Raw genomic sequence first — 23,927 nt, 5'->3', positions numbered from 1 at the left:
CCTGGGGTCTTTGTATCTGATCCCAAAGATCGATCCATAAAGTCGGCAGACATGGGTGGAGCTTCCTAATGAGATCTAAAAATTTTTTTGGGATTGTTCCATCCTCAAAAGCCCTCTCCAAAATGGAAACCAATTTGCTTTGGTACTGAGCAGATGGATTGGTGGATAGTTGTTTATAGCACTTGCCGTCATTTAATAATCTAAGCTTGTTTTTCATACAAAGCTGATGGCCAGACAACTAGATTTCCGCCTTTGTCGGCTGGTTTAAAGAAAACATTTTATAGTTGACAGATCTTGAAGTGCTTCTTTTTCAACTCTACTCAAATTAGGTTTTGACGAAAATCCATCCAATCGCATCCGCTTAATATCTCTACAAACCAGTTTCGTGAACAACTCCACCGCTGGGCACAAACTAAGTGATGAAAAAGTTTTGGACTTGTGCATAAGGTGCATAGGAAACTTACTTGTAGGAGTGGTGCGACTTTCTCTTGCTAGAGATTCCAATGTCTCCAATGCTTCCCTCTCAACCGATGTATTAAATAATTCACCCCCACTAGATTTATGGTGTAGCCGGCGTAGGATCAGCTTGCGGGAAAATAAATGGATCTCTTTCACCGCCGTGAATTTATCTATAGGTTGAGAGGGAGAGAAAGTGAGACCCTTTCCAAAACACCCAACTGCACATCCGTCAGATTGTAATCAGACAGATTGATTACCTTGTAGTGGTCTTGTCCCTTGTAGGATCTACCATCTCTCGGTTTGAACATGGCGTGATATTTAGGTCCAGCTTTATTTTTGGCTCTGGTTCTGAATTATATCTCACTACCTTCGTCCATGTCACTAGATGACGCGTAGCTATCAGACATTGCTGCGCTGGTGGGTCCAGTTTGATTTTTCTGAATACGGGACTTGGGCATATTGTAGCCCTTCTGCTGCCACTTAAAGACTTTTTTGTTCTCATAATCGCCCAAATCTCGTTGGTATTTCTTTAATTTGGTTTGGCTTATTTCTTGTTCCCATTTGTCAATTTCCTTTTCTAAATCAGCCATATATTTATTTATCTGGTCCACAGCCATATCCTTTTTGATAGTTTGCATCAAAGCTTCCAGGTCATCATCAATTTTATTTAGTGATATTAAATTGTTTTCTATGATAATCTGGACAAACTCGAGAGAGCATGTCTCAGCGGCTTTGATCCATCTATTGGTTAGTGACTCGTTATTGAGTTCAAAGGAAGGAAAAACCTGAACTCTCAATCCCCTCGGTATTATTTTCTGTGAGTGATAATTTGTAAGTAAGGCTTTGTTCCACCACAGTCTCGTCTTTTTTTGTACCAAATTTCTATATTGTCTCAGGTGCTCTTTATTGTCAGCAGGGTTTTATAGGATACGACAGACGGGGTTCCCTGTTTGAATAAATTTGATGCCTTATTCAACCAAAGTGTTTCTCTGGCTTTGAGATCCATGATAAAAATATCTCAGGATACGGACACACTGTACTAAAACAGTAAACAGAACACTTAAATGTCAATTGTCCAAAGTAAACATGGTATCTTACCATGGGAGATTCTGCATTGTGAAAAAGCATTGACAACAGACTGCTAGTATCTCTAAAAGTAACTGTATTCAATTATATTCATTCATAACTGGGCTGCCATTTGTTGGCTGGCATGGTGGCGATGTTGTATAAAATGATTGGGTTTATACGTGTCCCATAAATAAATAAACAAATAAATATACACTGTCTCCGTTGCCAACCAACAATGGCTGTATACAGTGACATATGCCTGTGAATTTATTCTTGTATTTTTGAGGGTTATCAATTGGGGATGATGTGCTCCACTTTGTGGGTTTTCCCTGTTTTTAAATGTGTATGAAGTTGCCTTAATAAAGTTTTGTACTTTTTAAAAAATTTGTGATATATACGCTTCTCACTTCATACCTGAACATTATGGTACAGAGAGAAGAACCTGCTATGCTGGGTACCATGTGCAATCATTTACAGAGAGAAGAGTCCAAGTGTAATGTGTTGCTATCTATCTATCTATCTATCTATCCATCTATTATGTTTGTATATGTGTCATCCTCGTACTCACCGACATGTTCATATTATTTCAGATCCATTACAAGTGTGAGAAAGGCCGATGTGGTGAAGTCACATGTGCACATACACTGTGTGCAGAATTATTAGGCAAATGAGTATTTTGATCACATGATACTTTTTATACATGTTGTCCTACTCCAAGCTGTATAGGCTGAGAGCCAACTACCAATTAAGTAAATCAGGTGATGTGCATCTCTGTAATGATGAGGGGTGTGGTGTAATTACATCAACACCCTATATAAGGTGTGCTTAATTATTAGGCAACTTCCTTTCCTTTGGCAAAATGGGTCAGAAGAGAGATTTGACGGGCTCTGAAAAGTACAAAATTGTGAGATGTCTTGCAGAGTGATGCAGCAGTCCTGAACTTGCCAAACTTTTGAAGCATGATCACCGAACAATCAAGCGTTTCATGTCAAATAGCCAACAGTGTCGCAAGAAGCGTGTTGTGCAAAAAAGGCACAAAATAACTGCTCATGAATTGAGGAAAATCAAGTGTGAAGCTGCCAAGATGCCATTTGCCACCAGTTTGGCCATATTTCAGAGCTGCAATGTTACTGGAGTATCAAAAAGCACAAGGTGTGCCATACTCAGGGACATGGCCAAGGTAAGGAAGGCTGAAAAACCACCACCTTTGAACAAGAAACAGAAGATAAAACGTCAAGACTGGGTCAAGAAATATCTTAAGACTGATTTTTCAATGGTTTTATAGACTGATGAAATGAGAGTGACTCTTGATGGGCCAGAGGCTGGATCAGTAAGGGGCAGAGAGCTCCACTCCGACTCAGACGCCAGCAAGGTGGAGGGGGGTATTGGTATGGGCTGGAATTTTCAAAGATTAATTTGTGGGACCTTTTCGGGTTGAGGATGGAGTGAAGCTCAACTCCTAGACCTACTGCCAGTTTCTGGAAGACAACTTCTTCAAGCAGTGGTATAGAAGAAGTCGGTATCGTTCAAGAAAAACATGATTTTCATGCAGGACAATGCTCCATCACATGCATCCAACTACTCCACAGCGTGGCTGGCCAGTAATGGTCTAAAAGATGAAAAAATAATGACATGGCCCCCTTGTTCACCTGATCTGAACCTCATAGAGAACCTGTGGTCCGTCATATAATGTAAGATCTACAGGGAGGGAAAACAGTACACCTCTCGGAACAGTGTCTGGAGGCTGTGGTGGCTGCTGCACGCAATGTTGATCGTAAACAGATCAAGCAAATGACAGAATCTATGGATGGTCGGCTGCTGAGTGTCATCGAATGTCTATGTTGGTCACTAATTTTTTGGGATTTTGTTTTTGCATGTCAGAAATGTTTATTTCTAAATTTTGTGCAGTTATATTGGTTTACCTGGTGAATATAAACAAGTGAGATGGGAATATATTTGGGTTTTATTACGTTGCCTAATAATTCTGCACAGTAATAGTTACCTGCATAAACAGATATCCTCCTAAGATAGCCAAATCTAAAAAAACCCACTCCAACTTCCAAAAATATTTAAACTTTGATATGAGTTTTTTGAGTTGATTGATAATAAAAAAAATCCTAAAATACAACTTGCCTAATAATTCTGCACACAGGGTATAGGTGAATGCATACATATAAAGAAGACTCCTACTCTCTTTTTTGATGGAGTGTGTATGTGCATGTAATGTAGTGTGTGTATTTATATACTCACCTACCGCCGCTCTTCTACTCTCTTGCGTGACATCACCGCTCTCCAGTATCTCGGGTCACACTACACTCTGAGCCAGAAGTCTTTTACAATTAAAGCCTATAGAGCCTCTTTCTGTTTCTCCATAGACTTACATTGTAAGTCACTTTTAGGTCCAGCAGAGCACAGTGTGACCTGGAGGTACTGGAATGTGGTGACGTCACTAAGAAGAGGAGCAGAACAGCGCTGAACACCAGAGATAAGGCAGACCAGTGATGTCACTGAGAAGAGGAGCAGAACAGCGCTGGACACCAGAGATACGGGAGAGCAGTGATGTCACTGAGAAGAGGAGCAGAACAGTGCTGGACACCAGAAATACGAGAGAGTGGTGACGTCACTGAGAAGAGGAGCAGAACAGCGCTGGTCACCAGAGATAAGGAAGAGCAGTGACGTCACTGAGAAGAGGAGCAGAACAGCGCTGAACACCAGAGATAAGGAAGACCAGTGATGTCACTGAGAAGAGGAGCAGAACAGCGCTGGACACCAGAGATACGAGAGAGTGGTGACATCACTGAGAAGAGGAGCAGAACAGCGCTGGACACCAGAGATACGGGAGAGCAGTGATGTCACTGAGAAGAGGAGCAGAACAGTGCTGGACACCAGAAATACGAGAGAGTGGTGAAGTCACTGAGAAGAGGAGCAGAACAGCGCTGGTCACCAGAGATAAGGAAGAGCAGTGACGTCACTGAGAAGAGGAGCAGAACAGCGCTGGATACCAGAGAGAACAACAGTGACGTCACTAAGAAGAGGAGCAGAACAGCGCTGGACACCGAAGAGAGCGGTGGTGACGTCACTGAGAGGAGTAGCAGAACGGAGCTGGCCACCAGAGAGAGCAGCGGTAGGTGAGTATATTATGACACTTCATGCATAAACACACATTCCATCAGTAAACAAGCTAGTGGGGGCTTCTTTAATCAGGTCTATGGTGCGGCTGTTTTTTTGTTGTATTTCCTCTTCTTCTCTGCTGTAACCACCTGTCATATAGAGCTGCTTAAAAGGATCTTGCCAGCGGATACATGTCACCCGTGGATCAAGCAGCTTGTATCAGACATCACATCTGTACAACTACTACAACTGATGCGGCTCAGTCCCAGACATCTATTAAAGTGGGGTTTTTTTTCTCTGAATCTCCGCAGTGTTTTAGGGTAACAAACCCCTGGCTGAGATCATACAGCCACTGCCTGGTGCAGGCTGCCACTGCCTGGTACAGGCTGCCACAGCGCATGGGTCTCAGCTGGCAGGTTCCGTATAAAGGAGTTGTCTGAAATAATACATTTACTGTAAAGACATTGTCTGGCAAAAGGATCTAATAGGGGTTCAATTTTGTAAAACTAATTAAATTATTCACACCTGCAGTCACCCTCCTGGATCCAGCGCAGACTGTCCTGTGGTCTGTGACATAATTATGTCACTGTTCTACCAGACACAGGACCGCTGCAGCCTGTGATAGACTGCAGCGGTCAGGTGACTTGAACTGCAGGCATCACAAGCTGCAGTGGTCCTATGTCTGATAGAACAGTGACATAATTAATGCTGGCACTGAGCACAGGACGGCCGGCGCTGGATCCAGGTGGTGACAGCAGGGGAACACAATTTGTTTTGTTATTTTTACAGAATCTGGCCTCCAGGTAATGACCTTTGTCTGGACAATCCCTTTAATAAACTATAAATCCTCATCTTTGTTGCACCTGACAGCTCTAGTGTTACATTCCCTGATGCTTCTGTTTACAATGGCTGCAGACATCACAGCGCAAGTGTCTCTCATGTGACCGCTGCAGACAATCACTGGCTTCAGACTCTTGAGCTGTATACCACTGACAAGCTGCAAACCACACACAGTATACGGCTGTGCCATCTCCAGCCAATGTAAATAGAAGCATTGGAGACAGCGCTGAAGCTGCAGCAGATAGGAGGGCGGCAGGACTGGTCTGTGTTATATTCAGATGGTGAATATGGAGCTTCTTTATTGTTTAGATTTGATAGTTGTGTCCTAGTGTAATAACCTGCAGGTAACGGGATACGCAAGGACTGCACGGAACCACGGGGGTTAATCAATGCAAATTTAATAACATATTGCACAACACAGGTGGAGGAAAAATGCGGGAAAGGAGCACAGCAGTAGAGATAATGCAATATATATACAACTACTTTGAATAACTTGTCAAGGGTGGGAAGCCTCAGATTGTACTCCCAAAAGCAAAACACAGAAATCCTTATTAAACAAAAAACGCAGAGTCCTTGTTATCTTACTCGTATAACACTGTGCAGAGTCTTTTCCTATCTGTCCCTAACTAAAGTAGTGTGCACACTTAACTGCAGGTTTCAGCGTGGGGTACCTCGTCACCGTTGGGGCCCGTATTCCGCCGGCAGACACCTCTAAAGTTCAGTCTTTGTCCCGGATCTGTAATTTGCCCGTGCTGTCTGGCTCCTCGCTCCACATCCAGCCTTTCTTGGATCTGTGTCTTGGGGAGATGTCACGCAACACTCAGGTACTTGGACCTTGTTCAGCAGGGCAGAATGCGGCCTTGCCTTGTTTCGCACGTCCGGACACACACTTCTCTGCATCAAAACAGCTACCAAACCAAACTAGCTCCTCTGCACATCCTGTTCAGGACTGTACCAAGTAAATCAAGTAGTAGGGGTTTGTGCCTGCTGTTCTTTGTTTTGACAGTAGGTGGCAGCATAACAAGGAAAAGTCCACAGTCTTCTAACCTATATATGTAAATGTTAACAGATCTTACACTAGAATAGTAATAAACACTACAATCTATATGTTTACATAATTTTGTTACCATATGAAGGTGGGGGGCAAAAAGATTTCTTGCACAAGGACCCACTACAGTCTGTGTCCGCCCCTTGACAAGATTCTTATTGTTTCTCCCACTGAGAGCAATGAATCCATCTTCCTAAAATCTCGGCATCTTATTGATGGATCTTCCTTCCCCCCCTCTTTAACCTCGGCCGTCCCGGCCGATACTCTCCTGAGGCGCTCTGCACAGGGGCACACGGTGGCAACTCCTGCCCTGCTTCACAACCTGGTGCTTGGGAGCCAATGTCTTAAAACAGGATCCAGTGACAGAACACACAAATTCATCTGCCAAGTACCGATCAGGGGGAATACCAGCATTAGCCCGCTCAGTCCGGCGTGGTACTACGGCTAAGTCACCAGACGTCGGCGCCGTATCAGGGAGTACAGTATTCTCGTCCCCATCGCTGGCGATTGGTGACTCCTGCTCTGCAGGGGTGGCACCTGTGTCTTGAATGTTTGGGGGTGTGGATCTCTCCCAGTCTGCTGGGTTGGTCGGGGCCCGCCACCATTCTTCATCGTCAGAGCCCTCTTCGACGGCAACAGGAACGGGCACGGGCACCGTCTCCGAGGTGCTTTGTCTGGTCCTGTCTTCTGAATAGCAGGGCCTCAGCATATTACGATGCAGGATGAGGGTGTCGCCTCTTCGCTCGCCTCTCACTTCGTATACTGATCCGTGGGGAGAGATTCTTCTGATCACAATGTACGGCTCCGTTTTCCAGCGCTCACTCAACTTGTGTCTCGGGTGTTTCTCTGCAACTAGTACTCGGTCTCCTGGCACGAACGGGGCTTCACACACAGGTTTCCGCTGTGGGTGTGTCTTTTCTTGCAGCCGCTTGGTGACAATTCGATGGATAGTCTCCAGCCGTCGACGGTGACAGTCAACCCAGGAACCTACGCTCTGACCTTCACTGATCTCGGGGGGAGCTAGGTTCAGCTCTTCAATGCCTCTTCCGGCTCTTCCAAACAGTAGCACGTACGGGGTGTACCCAGTGGTGGCGTGGACACGATTATTGTACGCCCACACGAGTTCTGCGAGATAGCCGGGCCAGTGATTCTTATGATCATCCTCCAACGTGCGTAGCATTTGTAGGAGGGTCCGGTTAAATGTCTCGCAGGCTCCGTTGCCCTGCGGATGATAAGGCGTAGTCCTTGACTTCTGCATTCCGTAAATCCTTTGCAGCTCTCTCATGACACTGCCCTGAAAGCAAGCCCCTTGGTCGGAATGTATTCTTTTGGGGCAGCCGTACACCCGGATAAAGTCATCACTGATGGCTCGAGCAGCTGATTCAGCCGTCTGATCTCTGGTGGGCGTCACCACCGCAAATTTGGAGAAGTGATCTGTCATCACAAGGCAGAACTGATAGCCCCGGTGGGAGTGACCAATCTTCAGATAATCAATCATGAGTACTTCCAACGGCTCTTTGGTTACAATAGTCTGTACTGGTGCTTGCTGTGGGGGAGCCTTACTTAACTCGCAGGAACGGCACAGTTTACAGGCCTTCTCTACTGCCCGAAGCATCTGAGGACAGTATACTATTCTTTGCAACCACTGGTAAGTCTTTTCTGGTCCGAAATGGGCTCCCTTCTCATGCGCCTCTCGGGCCAGTGGTACTGCCATCTTCTGGGGTATCACTACTTGCCACCGTACTTCCAACTCTGTAGCTAGGTGCACCTTCCGATACAGCATCCCTTCTTGCACCGACAGCTTATCCCACTGGCTGAGAATCTGGAGGGCCACGTGCGACAGCGTGGCCCGTATTTCCTTTCTAGGCTTGCTCTGCTGGATCACCCACTCTTTCACTTGAAGCAGTTCTGGGTCAGATGACTGGATTTTCACCCATTCCTCTCTGGTTTGGCCAAGCAGGCGTGATGTCGTGCCCGATGTAATTTCCAGCATACGAGCCTCTACCACTTGAGCGGTGAATTTACTGAAGTCCGGAATTTCATCTTCCTCCAACTGTTCATCTCTCTCCCCCACTGGGGCTTCGGTGGTAACACGAGAAAGGGCATCCGCATTCTGATTTTCATGCTTAGAGCGGTACTGCACATGATAATTGTATCTGGAGAGTCGTGCCAGCCACCTCTGTTCCATTGCTCCCAGTTTGGCGGTGGAGATGTGAGCCAGGGGATTATTATCCGTATAGACTTCAATTTGGGCTCCCGTGAGATATTCCGAGAACCTTTCGGTTATTGCCCATACTAGTGCCAGTAACTCCAGCCGAAAGGAACTGTAATTCTCGGGATTGCACTCGGCTTCTCGCAACGTCCGACTTCCATATGCAATCACCCGTTCAGTACCATTCTGTACCTGGGCCAGTACTGCACCCAGGCCGTAGAGGCTCGCGTCTGTATACAACCGAAAAGGGAGGTTATAGTCTGCATAGGCAAGCACAGGGGCGCTAACCAAGGCCTCTTTCAATCGGTGTAAGGCTTCTGCTTGTCTTGGTCCCCAGCAAATTTTCTGTGCTTTTGGTCCTTTCGCAGTCCCTCGGAGCAATTCGTGCAAAGGTTCTGCCTCCTTCGCGAAATCTTTGATAAAGCGACGGTAATATCCGGATAGCCCCAGGAAAGCTCGAACCTCTCGCACTGTGCTGGGTGTGGGCCATTGTAGCACTGCTCTCACTTTCCCATCGGAGGGCTGTACGCCGGCTTCTGACACCTTGTGTCCGAGATATTCAATCTCTTCCTGAAAGATCCGGCATTTTTTTGGTTTTAGTTTAAGCCCATGGGCCCGTAACCGCTGAAACACTTGGCCCAGGTTTTCTAGATGTTTCTCAAAGGTTACAGAATACACTACTATGTCGTCCAGGTAAATCAATGTGGCCTCGAAGTTCATGTCTCCAAGGCAACTTTCCATGAGGCGCTGAAAAGTTCCTGGGGCATTATTTAGTCCAAACGGCATGCGATTGAACTCGAAGAGTCCCATGGGTACAATAAATGCGGTCTTGGCCTTGTCTTTCTCTGCCAAAGGGACCTGCCAATATCCGCTGGCCAGATCGAGGGAGGAGAAGTAACGTGCCTTTCCCAACGCAGACAGGGACTCCTCTATCCGGGGCAGAGGGTAGGAATCACGAACCGTGCATCCATTAAGCTTGCGGTAGTCAACACAGAAGCGGGTAGACCCATCCTTTTTCTTGACCAGCACGATTGGGGCAGCCCATGGACTCTGACTTTCTCTTACCACCCCGCTCTTCAGCATCTGCGCCAAAAGCTCTTTTACCTCTTGGTAGTACTTTGGGGGTATTTGCCTGTACCTTTCCCTGATCGGTGGGGCATCTCCTGTGGGTATTTTGTGCTGAATCTTGTCAGTACAGCCGAAATCTTCTGCGTGACGGGAGAACGTGGCTTGATTCTCCCAAATAAAGTCCTCTATGGCTTGGGCTTGCTCCGAATCGAAGGGGCTCAGGTCCACTCCCATCTGCCCTAAGATGACGCGACTGTTCCATTGATCAGTGGGTTTCTCTTTTCTTTCCATGGAAACAGCCCAAGTCCAGGCTTCCCCTGCCATGGGCTGCAATTCAATTGATTCTGCGGCCGCCACCTCTTCAGGCGCCAGGTAGACATGGGCCAGAACAACTCCCGAGGTCAAGGTGTAGGCCTGTTCACCGGTGTTCATGCAACGGAAAGGGACCCTTCCATTTCTTACTGTTGCTAAAGTGCGAGCCACCAACGGTTCATCTCCGTTCTCTTCACCACGGTAAGGCTCCACCAACACCTCCATCCCCTCGAGTGTACGGTGGGCCCCGACTGGCAAGGTGAGGACTGTCTCACGATTTGGAGGTAGAGTAATTGTTGTCTGTCTTGGGACTCGAACCCTCCCCACTGGGTAGCGGCTCCCACCATTCTTCCACAGTCCTCGGGCACGGATAAGGTGTTGGAAGACCTTTTGGGCGGGCCTGTTAGCAACTGTTGTCTTCCAGTAATCACAGCCCCCCTTGTTGAAGAGTAACTGGTCTAATTCTTTCAGGACGTTCATGCCAACGATAGCTGGCACCTCTCTGTCGTACCGGCCCTTCGTTAACACAATCCCTTTTTTGCCTAAGTTCTGGCCACAGGCACGTATGTCCATCCACACGACCCCTACAACCGGAATGGGAAGATTGTTTGCAGCCCTCAGTTTGATATGTGCCCCTTTGTCAATGGATACAGTTTGTCCAAAATGTTGGTAGAAGAACTGTTCTGGCATGGTGGTCACTTGGGACCCAGTATCCATCAGGCATCTTACTTCTTTCCCTTCAAATTCGGCCGTGATCGTTGGCGTGCAGGCTGCTATCTCTTCAGGGCGTTGGTTTTCTCTAAGCTCAGTTGGTCTCCCCGCCATGTGCCCATCCATGGAGGGAGGCACTAGTTTAACGGCGGTCTTTCTTGAGACGTCTTCCTCTCCGGACAGTGTCGGAATAAATGGTTCCGATTTCCACAGTTCCAACACTGGTAGTCTCCAGCGGGTCTTGATCGTCTCTGCTCGATCTGTCCCCTCTCTTCTTGATAGGTATGCGTGCGGGTATTTGGCCGCGGTGCTGTCGTTCTTACTTCTGACGCCGGGGCTTGCATATTCTTCAGCAACTCTTGTAGAGCAGTAACAGTCTCTTGTAACTGATCCACTTTAGCCTCAAGCTGGCTCGGTTCTCGGTTTTTCTCACCCGGGACTACCTTATGCATACAAACTTCTCCCCAGGCGTTCTGCAGGTCGCAATTTTCAGTTTGTGTGCGGGAGACTGCTTCTTCCAATATCTCCTGGAAAGTTAAGTTTTTTTCTACCCTTAGCCGTTCACGGAGGGCACCTTTTAATCTTGGGGTTATGTAACCCACGGAGGAATTGATCTCGTAGGGTACGGTCAGCATAACCGGGGGTTTGTGCTAGCTCTGGCTCTGCTGTAAGCATTTGTCTCATTATTCTCTGGAGTGCATTTGCATACTGTGGCAGACCTTCTTCTTCACCCTGCAGCCTGTAGAACAGTTGCGCCTGTAAATCTCCTGCTTCTGGTTTCCCGCCATACACTCTCTCAAGAATCTTCACCACCTGCTCTAACGTCTTCCGTTCACTCTCAGGGCGCAATAAAATAGTCTCTTGAGCATGGCCTTCAAGGGCAATCAACAGTATCTCCCCTTGATTTTCTGCAGTCACTCCTGCTACTCTCAACATGCCCCTCACTCTCTGCGCCCAGTCATGGAGAGGTACATTGCTGCCAGTAAATTTTGGTATATGGGTCAGCATAGCCCCCAGGGACAGCTGCCTTGCTGGTATTCCCCCATCAGGTTGTATTAGAACACCTCCATCAGCGACACCCCCCTGTCCGTCCATTGTTCCGTACCAGCCTGCGTATCCTGCCGACTACGCCAAATGTAATAACCTGCAGGTAACGGGATACGCAAGGACTGCACGGACCCACGGGGGTTAATCAATGCAAATTTAATAACATATTGCACAACACAGGTGGAGGAAAAATGCGGGAAAGGAGCACAGCAGTAGAGATAATGCAATATATATACAACTACTTTGAATAACTTGTCAAGGGTGGGAAGCCTCAGATTGTACTCCCAAAAGCAAAACACAGAAATCCTTATTAAACAAAAAACGCAGAGTCCTTGTTATCTTACTCGTATAACACTGTGCAGAGTCTTTTCCTATCTGTCCCTAACTAAAGTAGTGTGCACACTTAACTGCAGGTTTCAGCGTGGGGTACCTCGTCACCGTTGGGGCCCGTATTCCGCCGGCAGACACCTCTAAAGTTCAGTCTTTGTCCCGGATCTGTAATTTGCCCGTGCTGTCTGGCTCCTCGCTCCACATCCAGCCTTTCTTGGATCTGTGTCTTGGGGAGATGTCACGCAACACTCAGGTACTTGGACCTTGTTCAGCAGGGCAGAATGCGGCCTTGCCTTGTTTCGCACGTCCGGACACACACTTCTCTGCATCAAAACAGCTACCAAACCAAACTAGCTCCTCTGCACATCCTGTTCAGGACTGTACCAAGTAAATCAAGTAGTAGGAGTTTGTGCCTGCTGTTCTTTGTTTTGACAGTAGGTGGCAGCATAACAAGGAAAAGTCCACAGTCTTCTAACCTATATATGTAAATGTTAACAGATCTTACACTAGAATAGTAATAAACACTACAATCTATATGTTTACATAATTTTGTTACCATATGAAGGTGGGGGGCAAAAAGATTTCTTGCACAAGGACCCACTACAGTCTGTGTCCGCCCCTTGACAAGATTCTTATTGTTTCTCCCACTGAGAGCAATGAATCCATCTTCCTAAAATCTCGGCATCTTATTGATGGATCTTCCTTCTCTCCCTTCTGATGAATGTGCTGATAGGGGCGTTTATATCCAAAGTTCAGCACAGGGTAAGGGTACCTTCACACTTTAGCGATGCAGCAGCGATCCGACCAGCGATCTGACCTGGTCAGGATCGCTGCTGCATCGCTACATGGTCGCTGGTGAGCTGTCAAACAGGCAGATCTCACCAGCGACCAGTGAACAGCCCCCAGCCAGCAGCGACGTGCAAGCGACGCTGCGCTTGCACGGAGCCGGCGTCTGGAAGCTGCGGACACTGGTAACTAAGGTAAACATCGGGTATGGTTACCCGATGTTTACATTAGTTACCAGCGCACACCGCTTAGCTGTGTGTGCAGGGAGCAGGGAGCCGCGCACACTGAGCGCTGGTTCCTTGCTCTCCTAGCTACAGTACACATCGGGTTAATTAACCCGATGTGTACAGCAGCTACATGTGCAGAGAGCCGGAGCCGGCAGCACAGGCAGCGTGAGAGCTGCGGAGGCTGGTAACTAAGGTAAATATCGGGTAACCACCTTGGTTACCCGATGTTTATCTTAGTTACCAGCCTCCGCAGCTGCCAGACGCCGGCTCCTGCTCCCTGCTTGCTTCATTTGTCGCTCTCTTGCTGTCACACACAGCGATCTGTGTGTCACAGCGGGAGAGCGCCTTTGAAGAAAACGAACCAGGGCTGTGTGTAACGAGCAGCGATCTCGCAGCAGGGGCCAGATCGCTGCTCAGTGTCACACAGAGCGAGATCGCTAATGAGGTCACTGCTGCGTCACAAAAAGCTTGACTCAGCAGCGATCTCGCTGTGTGTGAAGCACCCCTAACTGTAACATGATAGGGGTTAGGATTATCCCACAGTGGGTAAATGGAGGCCGAGCAGCCCACCCACATGATTTCCAAAATTTAACTTCTTCACCCCTGGGCGATTTTTTTTTTTTTCTTTTTTTTTTTTTTTTTTTAATAAGCATAGACATATCAGGGATTATTTTTTGCAGGATGAGTTGTACTTTTGAATTACAGTATTCATTTATCATATGGTGTACTGTGAAATGGTGGAAAAATTCCAAGTGCAGTGAAATTGCAAAAAGTTAGGGGAATTACACAATGTTTTTTTATTTACCATGTTCACTATATGTTCACATGTATAGCCTCTGATGGTGAGGATAGGCTTGTGCTGGGAGGTAGCTGCCAGATGTAACGCCACGGAGACTTGGTACTGTGATAGTTGACCCCAGTGGTCGGCGATTGTATTCTGACAGTCACTGATGTGGTCGTGTGCAGACCAGACGGCTGGTGTATGCAGGTGCAGTGGATATGGCTAATAAAATAGGTGCAGTAGATACAACAGGCACAGCTGGTATAGACAGATGTAGCAACTACAGTGGGCACAGCGTTTACTAGGAAACAGACATCTGTTATCACGCACAGCATGAGACTCAGAAAACAGAACAGGAACTGACAACTAGCAACACGTCTCTAACGATAGGTCACGTTGCCCAGGCACCTCCCATAGGGGAGGATGCCTTGAATACCTAGTGCCTCTCAGCTGTAGGTTGTGACTTGTGAGGCACTTCCGGGTAAGGGCACTTTGGCCCTTTAAGAATATATAAGCGTGCTCTAAGCGCACTCCCAGGAGACCTTAAACGGGGAAAGGCTGCGGGGGCACTGCGGGGACACTGGTAATGGCATTACAAGCTATTTTTATAAATTATATCCTTAAATTTGTATATATTATCGTCAATAATTTTCCTTCTTGGCAGATGACTGTACCAGGAGAACAGAGGCACAACTGACATCTTCAATTTTAAAATCAGATGACCTTGATATCACACAAGATATAACTGAAGTGAATGCCACTATTCAAGATATGCCATCATCACTTCACAGCAAAAATCTATCATCTGATTCTTTTAAACAAGTCCTATATTCTGAATCATCACATACTATTAAGAAAAATAAATATCACAAAAGCAGCATTACAAATCAAAGTGATTTTGCAGCAAAGAAGCCATTTTCAACTTCAGAAAATCAAAAAAATAGTAAAAAAGTTCACATAGGGGAGAAAAGATTTTCTTCAGAATCTGTTAGTTTCCAGAAAACTCACACAGGGGAGAAGCCATTTTCATGTTCAGAATGTGGGAAATGTTTTAACTGGAAAACAAATCTTGCTAAGCATCAGAGAACTCACACAGGTGAGAAACCTTATTCATGTTCAGAATGTGGGAAATGTTTTAACTGGAAAACAAATTTTGCTAAGCATCACAGAATTCACACAGGTGAAAAACCTTTTTCATGTTCAGAATGTGGGAGATTTTTTAACCGAAAATTACATCTTGTTTCACATCAAAGAACTCACACAGGTGAGAAGCCATATTCATGTCCAGAATGTGGAAAATGTTTTACCCAAAATTCAAGTCTTGCTACACATCGGAGAACTCACACAGGCGAGAAGCCTTTTTCATGTTCAGAATGTGGGATATTTTTTAACCGAAAATTACATCTTGTTTCACATCAAAGAACTCACACAGGTGAGAAGCCATATTCATGTCCAGAATGTGGAAAATGTTTTACCCAAAATTCAAGTCTTGCTACACATCGGAGAACTCACACAGGCGAGAAGCCTTTTTCATGTTTAGAATGTGGGAAATGTTTTGCACAGAAATCAACTCTTGTTATACACCAGAGAACTCACACAAGGGAGAAGCCTTTTTCATGTTCAGAATGTGGGAGATTTTTTAACCGAAAATTACATCTTGTTTCACATCAAAGAACTCACACAGGTGAGAAGCCATATTCATGTCCAGAATGTGGAAAATGTTTTACCCAAAATTCAAGTCTTTCTACACATCGGAGAACTCACACAGGCGAGAAGCCTTTTTCATGTTCAGAATGTGGGAGATTTTTTAACCGAAAATTACATCTTGTTTCACATCAAAGAACTCACACAGGTGAGAAGCCATATTCATGTCCAGAATGTGGAAAATGTTTTACCCAAAATTCAAGTCTTGCTACACATCGGAGAACTCACACCGGCGAGAAGCCTTTTTCATGTTTAGAATGTGGGAAATGTTTTGCACAGAAATCAACTCTTGTTATACACCAGAGAACTCACACAAGGGAGAAGCCTTTTTCATGTTCAGAATGTGGGAAATGTTTTACACATAAATTGCATTTTATTACACATCAGAGAACTCACACCGGTGAGAAGCCATATTCATGTTCAGAATGTGGGATATCTTTTAACCGAAAATCATGTCTTGGAAAACACAAAAGAATTCACACAGGGGAGAAACCCTTGACATGTTTAGAATGAGGGAAATATTTAACACACAAATGGGTTATTTTTGAACATCACAAAACTCACAAAGGTAGAAGCCATTATCATACCTAGAAAAAGTGAAATCTTTTACTTGCAAATTATAATTTGTTGCCCACTAAGAGAAATTTACATGGGCTACTCAAAGCCTTTTGGAAGTAGTGTTAATTAAACCATTTAATGCAATTTTCTTTACCTCCCTACTATCTGTTCTCTTTTGTGTAGGTGAAGGAGGTGGGGTGAAGTGATTCTCTCTGTTCTTTTATTGGATATTTCTATTAGATCCTTAGAAACTCATTTCTCTTATTTAAGCCATGCTAATTGGGAAGAGAGTGGCAATACTAAATTGGCAGCTATTTATATAGATTCTCAGTTAATGCCTTTTTTGGAGATGGTTGAGAAATTTTGATTACATCAAAACTGTCCAAATGAAACATCTCCTTGGTACAGGATCTGATATTGGGTACAATTCATCTCCTCTTGCTACATAGACTTTTTCAAAAAGGGGAATATTATATTAAAGGGGTCTCAATTTTATATAGTTTATTAAACTCCCAGTTGGAAGATCTGAAGTTGTCATACATCATACATGATAAAATGGGAGCAATAGGTATCTTTTATATTCTTCCCTCAACAATGGTGGGCCGCCTCGGAATAGACTTATAGGACCTCCGCTTGTATAAATCACCTAGAACAAATTATATAAATTCATACAAGGTGGTATCTGTTTCCAGGCAAATTGGCTCACATGTTCCCTGATTATTCCCCTTGCTGTTAGAAAGGCTGTCTTCAGAAAGGCTCGCTGGGGCATGTATGGTGGTCCTGTCCTAAAGTTATGGTATTTTGTGAGCAGGTGTTTGATCTAATTTCATCTGTAACTGGTCTTCGTGTAATTATGGATGATCCACTGGCAAATCTGAAAATGTGAAAACTGTTATTGCTGATATACTTTCCTCGGCCAGACGATGTCAGGCTATAAAGTGGAAAATCCCTTCAGTTCCCTCGGTTGAGGAGCTTGTCAGGAAAATTAATACCGTATATACTGGCGTATAAGACGACTTTTTACCCCCTTAAAATAATGGCTACAGTGGGGGGTCGTCTTATACGCCGGATATATACCTGGGTGCTGTAGTGCGCCGCTCCACTCCGTTCCACGCTTGGATTCTGCCTCCATAGCGACGAGGGAGGAACTTCCTGTCACCGCTGCTGAATGGCAGAGCGCTGGCCAATCAGAGGCAAGCAGCTCTGCCTTGACGTCAGCGCTCTAGCAGGGAAGTTCCTGCCTCGTCGTTATGGAAACGCGATACACAGCCCGGCCCCGTACTGGTATATCATACAGCATATATACTGGTATATATACAGCGGATATATAGCGTATATATAGCGTATATATAGCAGGGGGCCGCACTGTGTGAGGAGGTGTTTTTTTTTTTTTCACTGTCCAGTATAACCAATAGGATTAGTGCAGTAACGCCAGATTCCCCTCGCATCCATGCAGGGACATTAATGAAGAGCTTACATGCTGGCCCCTGCACTAATCCTATTGGTTATACTGGACAGTAAAAAAAACACCTCCTCACACAGTGCGGCCCCCTGCTCTTAGCATACTGAAGCATACTGAACGGGGGTAGTCTTATACAGTGAGTATATCCCAAATTCTATATTTTTAGGGCAGAAGTTGGGGGTCGTCTTATACGCCCAGTCGTCTTATACGCCGGCATATACGGTACTCATTTTCATTATGACTTTACACTTACCATAATATAGAGAAGAAAACAAATTCAGAGAAATTGGGGAATTTGGGCATTTTCTTCATATTCTATTTGTCCTATGGGGTGTTGATCTATATGTATTTGTATTATTAATTTCTATGTATAGAATTGACCGGATTGGTGTTCTACCCCTCCCCTCCTCTCTTTAGTTTTATTTTTTTCTTCTTTTTCCTTTTACCATATGTTGCTTTGTGGTGTTTGTTAATAATATCGTAGTGTTGCACCTATTGTGATATGTATTGATTGTTATGTGAAAAAATTTAAATAAAATATATATTGAAAAAAAATATCACATGGGAAGAAACTATAAATATGACAACCTGAACAAGAAAACAAAAAAGACAATAAAAGTAAAGACAAGTAAGTAAAGAAGAAAGGGAAAGCATGCTAGATTTAGTATTAGGGAAAGCAAGTTACATTAGAATTATAATATATGCAGTTACTAATAGACCTCTGTTTTCTAAATATAAAAAAAAATCAATATTCCATATGCATCGAACATTTCTTATTGTTATATATTTATCGTATTTTTCCGACTATAAGACGCACCCTGGTTTTAGAGGAGGAAAATAGGAAAATAAAATTTTAAGCAAAAAATGTGGTCATGACCTACGGTTATGGGGCGAGGATCTGCTGCTGACACTGTTATGGGGGTAATGTCCCCAAATTCTCTACTAAGGTATCCCATCCTGGTAATGATCCTCCTGCCTTGTATATGATTCCCATCCTTGTATATATGTCCCTCATCCTGGTATAGCCCACATCCTGATAAATACCCCCATCCTGCTATATACCCCCATCCTGCTATATGCCTCCATCCTGCTAAATACCCCGATCCTGCTATATACCCCCATCCTGCTATATACCCCCATCCTGCTATATGGCCTGTATCCTATGGCACAGAAAAAATAAACGTTTATACTCAGCTTTCCTCACTCCCTGCAGCATCGATCATCTTCCTCTCTGTGTCAGCAGCAGCGCCGCTGACCTGTGTGGAGCCATTCTCCTGCAGCATCGCGATGTCCTCCTGCCTGCCGGCTTGCTGATGAGACTAGCGGTGCCCAAAGGGATGACGTCATCGCTGCGTGCACCGCTCTACACAGATTAGCTGGCCGGCAGACAGGAGGACATCGCTGTGTTGCAGGGATCATGGCCGGTGAGTATACTGATTCACTGTACTCCGCGCTGATGATGATGCGCGGGGGTCAGTGAGTACAGCCGCACATGATCACTTCAGGCTGTAGTTGCCAGGGGTAATCACGCGTGCACCCCCCGCCCACCTGTCAGCGCCGGCTTCAGCACTGAGAGATGATGGGCGGTAGGATGGGTGTGCATATAAAATGAGCGGGCCCACGTGGTCATGGAAGGCGCTGTTATAGCCTGCTCGTGACGCCGATGACCTGCTCCACCGCAGCATCCTCATTCCCGTCAGCCATGCATGTCCTACATTCAGACTATAAGACGCACCCCCCACTTTCCACCAACATTTGGGGGAAAAAGTGCGTCTTATAGGCCAATATTTCTCACTGACTTTGTTAATCACATTTTATCGGAGTGTCATCTGAATCCATCTACAGTAAATGTTATCAATTTATGTGTAAGAAACCATAATCGTCCTGCATTTTTCCCTTGTGTGTCCAGTGTCAGTTCTTCTATATTCCCTTATATACAACCTTGGTGTCTCCGACCAAACCTGCTGATTAGGATTTTACAATTGTAATAACTTTACTCCACAAAAGTATTTATACTCCGCAGCCTGTGTATAAGATCCGCAGCTTCCGCTCAGCACTTCCTACCTTTGTCCTCTGTATGTATGTGGAGGAACAGATGGTCATATATCCTCTATGGATGATTTATAGTTCTGACAGTCAACAATGTCCACTAGGGATATAGATCTGACCCCTTCAAGGATGCTTGTCCATTGATCATCAGTAACGGCCCAATGTCCCTTTCCCAGTTACACATAATAACAAGAGGATAATTTCCCACATATTTGAATAGCGCCACTGTATGATGTCCAGAAATCTCACCAGACGTTCTCTGTGAATTAGATATTGTGCTCAGTCTATAGTAATACACGGCACACACTTTGTCTTTGCTTTGCAAGTAAAAGAATTATATTTCTACAGTAGAAATCATAAATTGTAACCCAATCAATTTCTATGTTTCGGCTCGAGGAGCTTTGTTCACGAGATTGCTAGGAAAAGAAATATAAACAGTGTCTAAATACATATTTACAAATATATACAATAAATACAGTATATTCTTAAAATGAACATTCATTCTTTGGATCAGCATTTTTCAAAATTATGAGAATAATCTCCCAATCTGGAAACATAATATACATTGAATATAGCACTTAGTATAAATAATATGAGATGTATATATGGCAGTATAACAGGCTATCAAATTTTGCACATGAAACTGTTAGTAATATTAGTAAAAATACATACAAGTTGCATTAGGTTTAAATAGGTTAGGAAGGAGGATGAGGGAAATGGCAGCGTGTGTGCTCTAATGTGTTTAACATGCTGGAAGTGTCTCAAAGTACATGAATATATGGTGCCCTATTGGTTATATAAGATGGGTAGAGGTAGTGATAAGGGTAGGGAACGGCAGAGTAAAGTAGCTGGTGGATATATGAATAGACTTTGAGGAGAGAGCGAAGTTAAAGAATAAAAAGCAAAGATAAAGAATAATGTTAAAGAATAAAAAGCAAATAGATATAAAGATATTGGGACAAACTGGTAGGCCTAATTAGTGGAATGAAAGGTAAAGGATATATATGGGATATATATATATATAAATATATATTTCACTGGGAGATTAGCCTGCCCAGTATGAAGTAACGCCACCAGATCCCAAGGTTGTGCATAGTCTCTCTCAAGCTCCAACGCTGAATAATGTCTAGAGCCTTTAATCCAATCCAATATATATCTAGTCAAACAGGCTATATTGTAACCCCGAATGTTCGGCAAACTCAGACCTCCATAAACCTTAGATGCCATCAACTTCTTAAGCCCTATACAAGGGCCTTTCCCCCTCCAAATGAAGTGTGAAAAAGCTCTATTTAGCTGGACAATATCTTTATGCTTGAGAAGCAGGGGAAGTGTTTGAAGATGATACATTAATTTTGATATCGACATCATCTTAATTAGGTGGACTCTACCAATTAGGTTCAATGGAAGGTCATGCCATCTTTTAAGATTAAGGAATAACGTTTGGAACTCCATTCTATGTCTGAACTGGGTGCAAAAAACCTAAAAAACATCACTATGGGGAGATAAGGTATGCACACCAGTGACTATGGAAGGGGAATACATGGAATAGCAGAAACTGCTGTGTGAATACTGACATGAAAAATTCAATAGCTATTTGTAAGGATGAAATGTGAAAAATGGAACCTGCATTACTGCCATGAATATATGAATAAAGAGAAATTTAGCTACTGAATTGATCAATGCAGAAGAGCCCCAACACTACGCCAAAGTATTTCTCTACGTTGGGGTCCCTAGCTTGTGTGTGTCCTCTCATGCAGTTAAAAAACTTACCGTGTATGGGACGCTGCGACCCAGGCTATATATGCGTATAATGTGGATTGGCAATAGGTGTGTATGGGGAGGGTTCACAAACGAAAAACTACTAACATTAAGGAATAACGTTTGGAACTCCATTCTATGTCTGAACTGGGTGCAAAAAACCTAAAAAACATCACTATGGGGAGATAAGGTATGCACACCAGTGACTATGGAAGGGGAATACATGGAATAGCAGAAACTGCTGTGTGAATACTGACATGAAAAATTCAATAGCTATTTGTAAGGATGAAATGTGAAAAATGGAACCTGCATTACTGCCATGAATATATGAATAAAGAGAAATTTAGCTACTGAATTGATCAATGCAGAAGAGCCCCAACACTACGCCAAAGTATTTCTCTACGTTGGGGTCCCTAGCTTGTGTGTGTCCTCTCATGCAGTTAAAAAACTTACCGTGTATGGGACGCTGAGACCCAGGCTATATATGCGTATAATGTGGATTGGCAATAGGTGTGTATGGGGAGGGTTCACAAACGAAAAACTACTAACATTAAGGAATAACGTTTGGAACTCCATTCTATGTCTGAACTGGGTGCAAAAAACCTAAAAAACATCACTATGGGGAGATAAGGTATGCACACGAGTGACTTTGGAAGGGGAATACATGGAATAGCAGAAACTGCTGTGTGAATACTGACATGAAAAATTCAATAGCTATTTGTAAGGATGAAATGTGAAAAATGGAACCTGCATTACTGCCATGAATATATGAATAAAGAGAAATTTAGCTACTGAATTGATCAATGCAGAAGAGCCCCAACACTACGCCAAAGTATTTCTCTACGTTGGGGTCCCTAGCTTGTGTGTGTCCTCTCATGCAGTTAAAAAACTTACCGTGTATGGGACGCTGAGACCCAGGCTATATATGCGTATAATGTGGATTGGCAATAGGTGTGTATGGGGAGGGTTCACAAACGAAAAACTACTAACATTAAGGAATAACGTTTGGAACTCCATTCTATGTCTGAACTGGGTGCAAAAAACCTAAAAAACATCACTATGGGGAGATAAGGTATGCACACCAGTGACTATGGAAGGGGAATACATGGAATAGCAGAAACTGCTGTGTGAATACTGACATGAAAAATTCAATAATTCCCATAGTGATGTTTTTTAGGTTTTTTGCACCCAGTTCAGACATAGAATGGAGTTCCAAACGTTATTCCTTAATGTTAGTAGTTTTTCGTTTGTGAACCCTCCCCATACACACCTATTGCCAATCCACATTATACGCATATATAGCCTGGGTCTCAGCGTCCCATACACGGTAAGTTTTTTAACTGCATGAGAGGACACACACAAGCTAGGGACCCCAACGTAGAGAAATACTTTGGCGTAGTGTTGGGGCTCTTCTGCATTGATCAATTCAGTAGCTAAATTTCTCTTTATTCATATATTCATGGCAGTAATGCAGGTTCCATTTTTCACATTTCATCCTTACAAATAGCTATTGAATTTTTCATGTCAGTATTCACACAGCAGTTTCTGCTATTCCATGTATTCCCCTTCCATAGTCACTGGTGTGCATACCTTATCTCCCCATAGTGATGTTTTTTAGGTTTTTTGCACCCAGTTCAGACATAGAATGGAGTTCCAAACGTTATTCCTTAATGTTAGTAGTTTTTCGTTTGTGAACCCTCCCCATACACACCTATTGCCAATCCACATTATACGCATATATAGCCTGGGTCTCAGCGTCCCATACACGGTAAGTTTTTTAACTGCATGAGAGGACACACACAAGCTAGGGACCCCAACGTAGAGAAATACTTTGGCGTAGTGTTGGGGCTCTTCTGCATTGATCAATTCAGTAGCTAAATTTCTCTTTATTCATATATTCATGGCAGTAATGCAGGTTCCATTTTTCACATTTCATCCTTACAAATAGCTATTGAATTTTTCATGTCAGTATTCACACAGCAGTTTCTGCTATTCCATGTATTCCCCTTCCATAGTCACTGGTGTGCATACCTTATCTCCCCATAGTGATGTTTTTTAGGTTTTTTGCACCCAGTTCATACATAGAATGGAGTTCCAAACGTTATTCCTTAATGTTAGTAGTTTTTCGTTTGTGAACCCTCCCCATACACACCTATTGCCAATCCACATTATACGCATATATAGCCTGGGTCTCAGCGTCCCATACACGGTAAGTTTTTTAACTGCATGAGAGGACACACACAAGCTAGGGACCCCAACGTAGAGAAATACTTTGGCGTAGTGTTGGGGCTCTTCTGCATTGATCAATTCAGTAGCTAAATTTCTCTTTATTCATATATTCATGGCAGTAATGCAGGTTCCATTTTTCACATTTCATCCTTACAAATAGCTATTGA

At 44.1% G+C, this 23,927-nt stretch overlaps 1 protein-coding gene across 3 annotated transcripts in view; it reads left to right on the top strand.

Annotated features, from left to right (window-relative positions):
- The window catches only part of LOC142259080 (uncharacterized), a 123,341-nt gene that overhangs the window by 11,858 nt on the left and 87,556 nt on the right, over window positions 1-23,927 (top strand). Inside the window, exons 1-2 of one of the 3 annotated variants that reach the window (XM_075331598.1) lie at window positions 12,293-12,459; window positions 14,665-17,567. In XM_075331598.1, coding sequence (XP_075187713.1) covers window positions 14,772-16,217 — 1,446 coding nt within the window. In that variant the 5' untranslated portion in view covers window positions 12,293-12,459; window positions 14,665-14,771 and the 3' untranslated portion in view covers window positions 16,218-17,567. Of the gene's footprint in view, window positions 1-6,132; window positions 6,372-12,292; window positions 12,460-14,664; window positions 17,568-23,927 lie in introns of those variants that run through there. The other 2 variants (XR_012727923.1, XM_075331599.1) reach the window with 2 other exon arrangements.

The sequence above is a fragment of the Anomaloglossus baeobatrachus genome (assembly GCF_048569485.1).
Source record: "Anomaloglossus baeobatrachus isolate aAnoBae1 chromosome 5 unlocalized genomic scaffold, aAnoBae1.hap1 SUPER_5_unloc_25, whole genome shotgun sequence".
Classification (NCBI taxonomy): Eukaryota; Metazoa; Chordata; class Amphibia; order Anura; family Aromobatidae; genus Anomaloglossus; species Anomaloglossus baeobatrachus.
The sequence above is the reverse complement of the archived record's forward strand: the minus strand, read 5'-3'. Positions and strand labels throughout refer to the sequence as shown.